The sequence below is a fragment of the Excalfactoria chinensis genome, chromosome 1 (genome assembly GCF_039878825.1).
Source record: "Excalfactoria chinensis isolate bCotChi1 chromosome 1, bCotChi1.hap2, whole genome shotgun sequence".
NCBI lineage: Eukaryota > Metazoa > Chordata > Aves > Galliformes > Phasianidae > Excalfactoria > Excalfactoria chinensis.
The window spans coordinates 71,996,702-72,008,157 of NC_092825.1; the positions used below are offsets into that span (position 1 = coordinate 71,996,702).

The 11,456-nt window shown below is 41.8% G+C and overlaps 1 protein-coding gene across 3 annotated transcripts; it reads right to left on the reverse strand.

The window, feature by feature from the left end:
• Positions 1-1,686: 1,686 nt before the first annotated feature.
• Positions 1,687-11,456, reverse strand: FOXM1 (forkhead box M1). Of its 3 annotated transcripts, none has more exons than XM_072339355.1 (9): positions 11,302-11,456; positions 8,535-9,128; positions 7,299-7,447; positions 6,888-7,097; positions 6,366-6,494; positions 5,791-5,832; positions 4,805-4,880; positions 4,159-4,340; positions 1,687-3,236 (listed from the first exon to the last, which is right to left on the reverse strand). In XM_072339355.1, exons 2-9 carry the CDS (start codon positions 9,079-9,081, stop codon positions 2,181-2,183), a joined length of 2,391 nt encoding a protein of 796 aa, XP_072195456.1. In that variant the 5' UTR covers positions 9,082-9,128; positions 11,302-11,456; the 3' UTR covers positions 1,687-2,180. The 3 variants fall into 3 exon arrangements, with proteins under 3 accessions (XP_072195456.1, XP_072195434.1, XP_072195445.1); XM_072339333.1 differs by having other exon boundaries at positions 4,805-4,883; XM_072339344.1 differs by lacking the exon at positions 11,302-11,456 and adding an exon at positions 9,591-9,684 and having other exon boundaries at positions 4,805-4,883.

Consider the following 11,456-nt stretch of genomic DNA (forward strand, 5'->3'; position numbering starts at 1 on the left):
AATTTCTTCTGCATGGAGGAATTCAGTTCTGCATCTTTGCTTCATATGCACTTGCACATCTGACGCCATTCTGCCAGACTGCCCCTAAGCTGCCATCTGTTGCACAGCAACAAAATGTAATGGAATATTAGTGGGAAGGTTCAGCCTCTACTGCCATACCACCAACATCTGCCTCGGACATCATAGGCCAACATAATAAGATAGAAGACATCATTTTAGGAGATGCCCTCATTTGTCTATTGCTATATAATACTGTATGTCATCACTACTGTGGTTGCTGTATCAATATTAATTCAATAAGTTACACAGATTAATGAAGAATGAATTGCGATGGAACTGAGCAAAGGTGGTGGTGATTAACCAGGGTATGCTGGCAAGCATGGGACCTGAAAGCATCAGACTCACATTATATGTATCCTGAACTCCAAAACAGAGGATTCAACTTAACACACTTTCCCTCAGCATCTCTATTGGAGCTTCTTGTGATACAGGCTTTTCACCCACTGCTGAAGTACATGCTTGGCCTCTCTGTTCCTTTTTGATTTCTTATACATTTTCATACTCTGTGACTGCTTAAAAAGGTTTCATTCTTACCCTCAGTACTTCAGGTAGGACAAAGACTCCAAGAAGTTATGTTGTCCGAGGTAAAAGAACATTTCAGGATAACTTATCGACATCAGGCAGTAAGAGACTCAGGGACTGTCATTGGCACAGTACCAAGAATGATCACTAAGATTGGAGGAAACTTCTGAGGCAAGGTGTTTCTATTGATGTCTTGTAAATACTGACACATGAATTGACGTTTGCCCAGATCATGGCTGTGGTTGCTTAGCCTGCTACTGAAACTATTTTATGAACAGCCCTTTCATGCAAAGCAGCACCTATGTATGGAGTATTTCTTAGAAATGCAGACTTGTACTAAACACATCATTGATACTCTCCCCTCCCACAGCAACCTGTCTCTTTTCCCAAAGCTAAGATCCAAGGCTAAAGCCCATGTCAAGGCAAGCAAAAACAGCATTTGCTCATACTGTGATCCATTCAAAGCACACTGCTAAAAGTGCCTGCAGTAAAGATGATACTCAGCTGCACTCCCACAAAAACTTTACTGAGATGCATGAGTCATCATTTGTCTGGAAGCAGAAGGATTAAATCTTTCCATGGCTGTTTCCTTTTCTGACATGAGTTCAAGACAACTGGGAAGAGTAGTCCTATTGCAATGGGAGAAACATACCTTTTGTTCCCAGAGGTCACTTGTCAGTGGAAATACCAGTATTCAATTTACAGGTTCTGTTTCACATTTTCAGCTGATGTCTGAAACGAAAGCTGCTTTAACCATTCTGTAGAATTCCATCTTACTGCAACTGTGACTATACCAAGTTGTCTACGCGCATTTTAATAGGACTACAGAACCAAGAGTTACAGGTCTTCCTCATTCCAGCTTGGGAAGGGAAGAAGAGCTGAGAAGGAAAGGTGAACCAAGATTTTATGCTGCAATCCAGTTAACAATTTCTTTTCTGTTTAGCTTGAGTAGTCACTCAATCATATATAGATGATTTTTCAGATTTCTGCTTTGACAGCTTTCAAGGCCAATGTGCTTTTGGATAAAAAGAAAATGGTGTTTGGGGATCTCATCTAGATGAATACAGGACAAGCAGAACATACAGACGCTAAGCTAAATCCTTTACCAACTCAAACATTCCCCTAGTAACTCTACAAGAATAAAGTTACTGTTACAATAAAGAGCTAGTAATTTAAGGAATGTAAGGGGCTTGACAAGTAAAAGTAAAAGAAAGTAAGGACAGAGAAGGAGGAAGTGCTCAGAGCCTTTCCTATTGAACATGATTGAGGAGTGTACCCATTTCCTCTAATGCCTTGATTAGCCAGAGCTGTTCAGGGCCTATCTAGATGCTTTCCTGATAACCCCTCTCCAGGGACTCTCCACTCTAGCACCAGATTAGAGGTTATACCTTAACACACATAAATAGTCCATTGCAGCTCAAAAAGGCAGCTCATAGCAGCCAACAGGCTTGTTTCCCAGCTTAGCAGGAATCAATATTCCCATGAATGAAGGAACTGTCTAAAAAGAGTGTCTGCTTTTGACTACATGAACAGATCTCAGAAAAGGAGGGTGCTTTCTTTTAAAATCCAAATAAGCCAAATACAGGCTTCTGTACAGTTTACTTCATTTCAGGTATAAGCTGAGACCAACTGATGTCTGTTCCTAAGTTTTCATCCTCAAGACCAGGAAAGCTGATATCTAAAAGGATTTTGCTCAAACTGTCATTCATGGTGTCCAAAATCAGGCCCTCCATGAATGATCGGTTTTCATTAAAACCAGAGGCTGGAAGTTCAAGGGGCAACTGCTTAGCAGATTTGTGAATAAAAGATGGAGAGCTTGTGAGGGGGCCATGCACTGTGTCGTTGGATTCTGTATTGAGCAGTTCCCAAGAGGACTCAGGGAGAGGATTTTTAAGGGGTGTGCTGTTAAAATCCAGCAAGTCCTGGTTCTCCTGGAAGGGTGTGAGTGGCAGCTGAAGGGTTCTCACTGGACTGAAATCCAGGTCATTACCTCTCTTGAATGACAATGCAGACTTCCAGGGATCAAGGCCCCCTAGTGGGGGGGTAGTAGTAGTAGTTGCTGGGACTTTGCAAGGAGTGGAAGAAACTGGCAATTTGCTGAACATCTCTTTGACTGGTGTTTTAAAAGGCCCCTCTTCACCCTGGAGGCATCTCAGCTGTGATACATCCTCTAGAGGCTGGTCTTCTTGCAGTAAGGGGAGGTCTGCTCCTGACTGTAAAGGATCAAATTCATTGCTCTCCTGAAAGATAAGGACAGGCTCTTCTGAGCAAGGCAGTGCTAGGCGCTGTTTCCTTCTGGATCTGCTCATTTCCCGCCTATCACATCTTTTTATAACTAGTGAGTCAGAAACACCCTTAGATGGTGACTTCAGCACAGTGAAACATTTCTTCTCTGTCACGGCTGAGACAGGGACAAACAAGTCTGGCTCTTCCTTTACAGTTACGGTTGAAGCAAAAGGGGACAGCCAGTCTCCCAACTGTGAGCCTTCCTCTTCCTTAATAGCAAGTGCCTCAGGGAAAGATAGTTCCTCACCAGGCTGAGAGTTGTTCTCCTTTAGAGAATGTGTTGGGGAAAAAAATCCTTCATCACACTGGCTCACCTCCTTGACCGCAGCCATGGGTAAAGAGGATGACTCTTCAAAAGTGAGAGACATCTACAAAATAAATAAATACACAGTCAGGAAACAAGAATCTTAACCACTCAAAATGCAAATGACAATGGAAGACAGAAAAGAAAGACTAGCAGACAAGCAGCTAAGGACAGAAGAACAAATAAAAGGAGGATCTTCATAAAGAGGTAGCAGTAACAACAGCTAGACATTGATCTGCCTTTCATATTGACACAGACAAGCCTACAGTTCATAATGGGCAAAATTTTAGCCAATTGGCAGGAAGTTACACCCTTCAGAGTGCTTCTGCTATGAGCAACTTCTAGGACAGATAGCTGAACATTTCTGTATTTGATTCTCCTTACACTATTTATGTAAGCAATAACAAAAAGAATGAGGTCATATTTCACAGGAACCAAGGAAAAATAAATGAATTAAAATATTATCAAAAGAAAAATACATGGGAAAAGAAATCATAGCAGGAGAGAATATAGATTAACAGATGCATAAAGGAAAACAGGATCAATGTTAGAAAGAATGGAACAAGATGAAGCCTAACAATGCCTAAGTGTCTGATATATATATATCTGAGCGCTTAAGGGGCGGAAGAAAGCCATTTCCCCTAGTTGTATTTCTTCTTAACTAAGCAGGAAAGAAACACGGTCTTGACTTTTCAATCCAGAACACTCACTCCTCTAGTGAATTAAAGTAACATACATACAGCAAATCAACTAGCAGGTACAGTCACACTAGAGACAGAAAAGGGAAAGCAAGAATTGTCACCTAGCCAGAAGCTCACAGGCTTGGAGGACCTAGTAAAGGTACATAAAGGAACCATGTGAAAAATAATCCAGTGAAGAAAATAGCTATGGAGAAAACAAATCATACAAAACATACAAAACACAAACACCCATTCCACCAGCTCCCTACAAAGAAGGGAAAAAACCAAAAGGAAACAACAAACAACCTTTGGAGCAATGCGCACACGTTTATTGCTCTGGAAGGTCTCTGAGCTGCTGTGGGATGCTCCCTGTGCTGCAGGTAGAGGAACTTTCAAAGAAGGCTGCAAGATGAGAGGCTGACTCATTGGAAACTGGATTGGAACAAGGTAGGAGTTGATGCGAGGAAGCAAAGGCTTCATCTTCCGTCCTGGAAGGGAAAAAGAATAGATTTGCTAGCCTTCTACTACCCTTCTTTCAGCACATATAGAGAACCAGACACCTAACAGGAAGTGCTTCTAAATTCTCCCAGGTAACCATTTCATCAATTACTGTCATTTGCCTTCTTTTCTAGTTTTGAGGATACAAATCCCAAGGCAGAAGTCCTGATGAAGAGCAAAATATAGCCTTTCATACAGATCCTAGACCTCAAACTGGGGCAAGCTCTGTTGTCACTCAGTTTGAACACCGAATTCCCTCCATCTTTCTATCACATCCTCTTTCAGGGACAGTGGCACTACTTTCAGCTCCAGAGCTGAGGGATGGGAGCAGATGTAGGAAACCCTGAAGCAGGCAAATCTGGATGACAATTACCATTTTTATTCCTATGGAAATCTGTGAAAGCACCTGAAATGGGAATGATTCTTTTCAGTCTAGCCTGAAGTAGACACTCACGTGCACTCTGGGGTTCAGTTTTGCTGCTACTGTTGCTTCCCATGTTCTTCTGGGGATCTGGAATGTGTTGCTTTTGCTGCTGTAAACATTGTGAAATAAGAAAAAGAGAGAAGAATAGAAGAACTCATCTTTGTTCTGCTGCCTTGTTCAGAACTGCAAATCACAAGCCTGTACTGAGCTAATACAGAAAAAGCAGCTGTTAGAGTCAGCATGAGTGCTAGGTGGTATCTCTGTAATACTTGCTGTTTTACAGCCATGCCAGCACAAGGCTATCTACTTAAAACCCACACAGAAACAGAAACAGTACAGCAGAATTACTCCAACCACAGACTGCTGTAGAGCTGACCTTGTTCGGGTGTCCTCAGTGCAGAAATGTGATTAGCATACATTTGTGTATTTTATCTCTATACAAACCATAGACCTGAAAATCAAGCAGAGGCACTGGAGGAGCCAGTGGTCTAAGCAGAAGGAATGAGGCCCAGGGCTGTAGTGGTGACAAACAGTGTCTTAATTCATTGAAAATCCATCATTGTTAAAACCGCTGAGTTCAAGAGGCAGCAAACAGGTTTATCCTTCTAAGATTCACAGTGCATCTGGTTTCCAAAAGTTAAAAAGAAGCACAGAGAGATCCCATTCTCCCGGATTCTGAGACTCAGAGCAGGTTGGGGCTGCCTCCACAGAGACAAAGACTGTACCGGAACCCTCTGTCTCAGCTCCCTCTGAAGTCTCAGAAAACTCAGTGCCCACTGCAGCCTTTTTTAGCAGTAGACTTCTAGTTGCTCAAAACTGTACAGCTCTTGCCAGCTGTAGAAAGGACATGTAACTTGAAGGTAATTAGCTTGACTCCTTTCCCCAAAAATGGGCGTGCACAGAGCTGTATGATCATGTGCAGCAGTGATCCTGTCCCCCTCCCCAAATCTCTTATCCTTTCTTTCAGTGACTAGCAAGAGGAGATTGGAAGCCCAAGGCCCAGGCCAAAGTCTTACTGATTCAGAGTGCTCAGACGATGTTGACCCCAAGTCCAGTGGCTAGTGGCAGCAAGGCAGTGAGAAGGAAAAAAATAAGAGGAAGTTACCATCAATAAAAAGGGACAAATCAATCTTGCATAATCTGAGCAAACCAGAGAACGAATCTGCCCGCCCACCGCACAAAACACAGAAGAGACTAAACACATCTTAAAAAAAATAAATCTGAAAGATCTCCTAAATTTCCAGCTGGGATACAACAATTCTATCCTGTAAGTGCCTAGTCAAACAAAAGAGGAAATGCTGGTCTAATTCAATGGAAAACTTTGCATTAGAAGTTTGCAGCAGTCCTATGGAAACAGGTCAAACATTTGGCATGATACCTGAAGAATGAATGCATCCCAAAGAAGCTCCAACAGCAAAAGCCACAGCACCCTTTTCTCTTTTCCTCCAAATACAGACAAACTGGATTTAGCATCTACTTAGAGGCTGATGCCAAAGAAGATTAACTTTCCTTCCAAATTAAGGTGCATTTGTTTAGTGTGGCATTTAGGGACTAGATAGGCTGTCCCATTTTCTTTGAATGAAGCATTCACCTTAAACACTTGGTCCAATGTTAGGCAACGGTTGGCATCAGGGTGAATAGTCCAGAATGAGATTTTACCATTAGCAGATGTCTCACGGACAAACATATCATGGAGGGACAGGTTATGCCGAATAGAGTTCTGTGGAAAAAGGAACAAGGAGGAAGTTGAAAAACAGCATTTTTATTATCAAACATGACTGTTCAGACAGAGAGATTCCATCGCAAAGCCCAAAGTGGACCTTCCTATTCACTGCAAGCCCAGCCAACTCTACTATTAAGTCTCTTATTCTCTTTACTCCTAAGATCCTCATTCTTAAGTGATTAAACATCCCACCATCTTGCTGAAATGGGATGAGAAGAAGAATAAAAAAAATTTACATATGGAATACTTGGAAGGAGAGGATATTTGGGTGGGGTTTTAAATTCATTTCTATCTTGCTCTATAGGCTGGAAACAACTTTTTATTTTCAACTGGAAGGCTTATGATAGTATCACCCTGTGGCCTGCTGGAACTTCAGGGCCTGCTTATTACCTTCCAACCTGGCTTAGCCACATGTTTAAAATATGGGAAATGATCCTCAATCCAGGTATAGATGTCTTTCAGAGTCATACGCCTCCTCTCAGTGCTGTTGATGGCAAACTGAATCATAGCCATGTAGGAGTATGGAGGTCGTTCTGACACTGAATCCTGCCATGAGGAAGAAGAAGAGGGAATGGCAACAGCAGCAGAATCTTCTTCAGTCTGAGAGACAGAAGAAACAATATATGAGTGCTTCAGTAGTTGACAAGGGCTGGATATTCCATGTACTGCTATTTAAACTGGTAAAGGGAGTTCTCAGATTATTTGGAGATCATCGTATCTAGTTCTCATAAGCCTTCAAATCCAGACTGATTGCATTCTCATCAAAAGTTTTAGCGTACACTGCTGTCCTTTCCTAATTACCTTGATTCTTTCCTGCAGAGGTATCTGGTTCTCCTTCTCCATTCCTTGTTTCACAGAACAGGGAGTTAGTCCATCAGTTCTCATCTTCCCCAGCCACTGGATGTTAGTGAGACTATTATCCAGCACAGAGCTCATTGTCTCACCACTGCCTGTTGGAAAAATAAGCCCAAAGCTCTGCTTATCTACAAGTAACCCTCTTCCTTCATCTCAAGTGCCAAAAGGAAAGTACTAACATAGATATCTCTGTGTCAGGGTAGGAACAAATGGTATTGCAAAGCTCAGCCTTCTTGTGTATTTACCTTGAATTACTGATTGAATGTATATCTGCCTAATTCCTGAAAAAAGCTGTAACATTAAAAATAGAACAAAAACTAAAACAAACAAATATATCACAATATTCAAACTAAATGATTGTTCTCAACTAACACAGGACAGTGTTGACTCCACTACTTTGAGAATTCAAGCATTTTTAGCTAAAGGATTAATTAAATAAACAAAAGTCAAGGAAAGTGGCATAAACTCCAACAGAAAGACTTAGCACACAACCCAAGTAGCAATCAAAAAGTCTCCATGGTTTCTGAACAGCAACAATAGAAAACTAATCTAATGTTATATTGTTTATGGTGGGGTTGTTCTTAGCTATACAGCTACTGGAGCTATCTATGGGTTCCTCTTAAACAGCATTAGCCTGTGGAGTAAGATTTACCACAGCCCAAATCTACATAGCTGTTTTTAATTCCAAATACAAACGAGATCTGAGAAGCAAGTCAAAGTAAAAATCAGTCCCATTTCTAACATTTGCCCATCAGCTTCAAGACAGCCAAGAAGGAAACAGTTGGTTATTAAAGGGTTTGAATCATTTTTCTTTCAAAGGCCTATGCCCCCTTTTGTCACTGACTGACTAAGGTACTTCATGCTGATACTCACTCCATTCATAATTCCTTTGCCTCATATTTTGTTATTCTAGACTAAAATTCCCTCCAACTAACCCCACTTCTTTTTATCCAGTACAGAAATTTTGCTTTTTTTCAAATGCCAGGACTGTTTCTTTCAAAGTATATCTACCAAGATCCCTCAGATTCCATTACATATGGAATTACATATGGAAGAGCACAGCGACTTTGTAATTAATTTAATGACTTCCATTGCTGCATACTGAGATCCAAGTACTATGCTTATTGTCCCAATTTGCATATCTTTAGATTTCAGAACAAGAAATGGGTAAGGGTCACTTACTGTTCTCCCGTTTCTGTGCAAAAGCAGAATCAGTTCCTGAATGCCAGAGCATTGATTCTCCTGCAAGATCAGGTGTCTGTGATGTATTCTTCTCCCTTACTTGACTATTTGCAGCCCTAGCCACTGTGCTAGGTTCCTCCACTGGGGGAAGGTGCTGTGATAGTACCAAACCTGCTGAATGAGAAGTTCTCCCACTGCTAATGAGAATGAACTTATTGGGCCCATTATTGCCACATTCTTTTCCTTTTGCTGTCAGGGCCTCTATGATGCTCTGAATATCCGCATTTGAAGGGATGGCCACCACTTGTGTGTTGGGCATGGTAGGATGGTTCATTATCTTTATTCCCTCTGGGAATTTCTGCAGGCCACAGTCTGTTTTGTCTTTGCATTGGCTGCCATTTTGGTACTCCTGTCTATGTTCCTGCTTAGGTGCCTTTTCATCGTGACCACTGTTCTCATCTCTTCCTGAAGTACTGGATACCTCCTTCTGTAGAAGGGTCAGTTTCCTTCTTTTGAGAATTAAGGGCCTGCAAGGGCTGGTCCTCATTATTTATCTGTACAGTCACTCTCCATTGAAAATGAGAGGAACAAGTCCTGCAAAACAAAAACACAATATAAGAGCACAGACAGTAGGAACAGATAAAAGAGGTCAACAAACGCACCACAGGTCTTTCACAGCACATATGTTCTCAGCAATCACCATGCTGCTAGAAAACAGAGAAAGAAAAACAAAAATGTTTATAACAAGATTGACTAGGCTACAGGAAAATATAGTTCACCTCTTTACCAACAGCTTGTGGAAGCAGGATTTGCAGAGTAAATATTTGCATCAGAAGTTGAGAGTCATTATGTATCTAATAACAAGGAAAGCATGTATATCTAAAGGATGAGAGGCCTGGGACTCTTCAGTCTAGAGAAGAGAAGGCTGAAAGGGGATCTCATAACTCCATAAATATCTAAAGTGAAAGAGTGAAATTGATGGGTGCAGACTCTTCAGTGACAAGCAACAATATAACAACAGACAACAGGCAGAAACTAGAACAGGAAATTTCATACTAATAGAAAGAAGGACTTGTTTACTGCCAGAGTGATGCAGCACTGGAATAGCCTTCTCAGAGGTGTTCTGGAGTCTCCTTCTCTGGAGATATTCAAGACCCATCTGGATGTCTACCTGTATAAGGAACCAGTACGAGGGAGATTGGACTTGATCTACAGAGGTTGCTTCTAACCCCTACAATTCCAAGAATCTGTGATAACATTTTGCTTTTCTTCACTACTATTCCTTAGCTCTGTATTTATCTACCACCTCTGATTTCTCAGGCCTAGCGAAATAGTTTCCTCATTCTAGTCCAGTTTATAAATATCCAAAGTATAGGAATCAAGTCAGTGGGGGCAAACTCTTATCAGCAGTAGAGCAAGGGGCAACAGACAGAAACTGGAATGTAGGAAGTTCCAGGCTAACACAATTTTTTTACTGCAAGAATGATGGCACATTGGAACAGGCTGCTCAGAGAGGCTGTGGAATCTCCTCTGGAGATACTCAAAACCCATCTGGGTGGTCCTCTGTGTGAGTCACTACAGGGTACCTGCTTTAGCAGGGAGGCTGGACTCAATGATCTCTAGATGCTCCCTCTAGCCTCTACAGTTCTATGGTATCTGCTTTACAGAGAGGGATGCTAAGACTTAGCTGTGAATTGACTTGACAAGCATCAGCCAGTAAGCTGGAGGGATGAGAAACCAGAATACAGAAATAGCAGTCTGCTGTAAGCAACAGAACACAACCTGACAAAAAAAATGGATTTAAGTGCTGGTATGAGATGTGTGAAACAGAAAATGCCCCAAACATTAAAAGCATACAATAGAAGCAGAAGTTAGGCACTTCAAAATAAATGTAAAGTAAGTGCTTTAGTCATTCCTTCTATAGATTTGTGTAGCACTAGATAGATTCATCATAGAGCAGTAAACAATTTAAATTTCAAATTTTTGGATAACAACTTAGATTATACAGTAGAAAGGAGTGGAGGACAAATCCAGATACTACTTCCAGGGTAAAAAGCTGAATACATCATTTGAGAATAACACTTATAAATATAATGTCATTTAAGAATTAGGTGTAGAGATTACTTCTTGCAACAAGCCACAGGAGAAAAGAAAAAGAAGTTACACTTGTTGGTTTTGTTCTGCCCATCTTCCCTAACGATAAACAAACAACAAAAATGGCATTTTGCATTGGTAGATTTGGCCAGCTTTACAGAAATAATGCTCACAGTAAGAATCACCTGGAAAGACACACAGTGGAAAATATCCATTAGATGAACTCCCTATGAGCAGGAAGCACTAGGGCCAGAGGCTGCACAGCAGCTGAAGGCCAGAAACTTCCTAAACAGGCCAAAAGCTGTTTGCAGCAACAGGAAACAATACACAACTCTATAAAGCTACAAGAACGAAGCAAAAAAAACAAAGCAAAACAACAACAACAACAACAAAAAGCAAAGCAAAACAAAAAAAAAACAAAACCCAAAACGCGATACTTAAGAATCAAGCAAGTACTCCCTTTAGCCTACGTCACCCGCTCTAAACCACAACCCTCACTTCCCGGACTGCCGGGTACTGCCAATCCCGCCCGCTCTCCCAGGGCCCCACCACTCGCAGAGCAGACTCGCAGAGCAAACTTCACTGGGCCACCCAGCTCCTCACGGGGAAAGCCCGAGCAACGGGGGAGCGCCGTACAAAAAGGAATGAACGCTGAGCTTTGGTCGCAACTCACCCCCTCCCCAGGCGAGCAGAAGACGCGCAAGAAAGAGCCAGCTTCAACACTTGCAGCTCGGTTCGGATCCACCCCCGCGATAGCGATCGTTTCCCTATTTGAATTTGGCGCTCAGCGGTTCTTCGTGTCACGTGGTGGTCCAGACCAGTGAAACG

Bases quoted from the DNA above. Each gene is read 5' to 3' on its own strand.
- FOXM1 (XM_072339333.1), bottom strand. From the start codon at position 9,081: ATGAGGACCAGCCCTTGCAGGCCCTTAATTCTCAAAAGAAGGAAACTG. The intron at 6,495-6,887 runs GTAATAAGCAGG...CTTTTTCCACAG, and splicing joins TGGCTAAGCCAGGTTGGAAG to AACTCTATTCGGCATAACCT. The intron at 3,237-4,158 runs GTTGTTTGTTGT...TTTATTTTGTAG, and splicing joins GTGTGCGCATTGCTCCAAAG to ATGTCTCTCACTTTTGAAGA.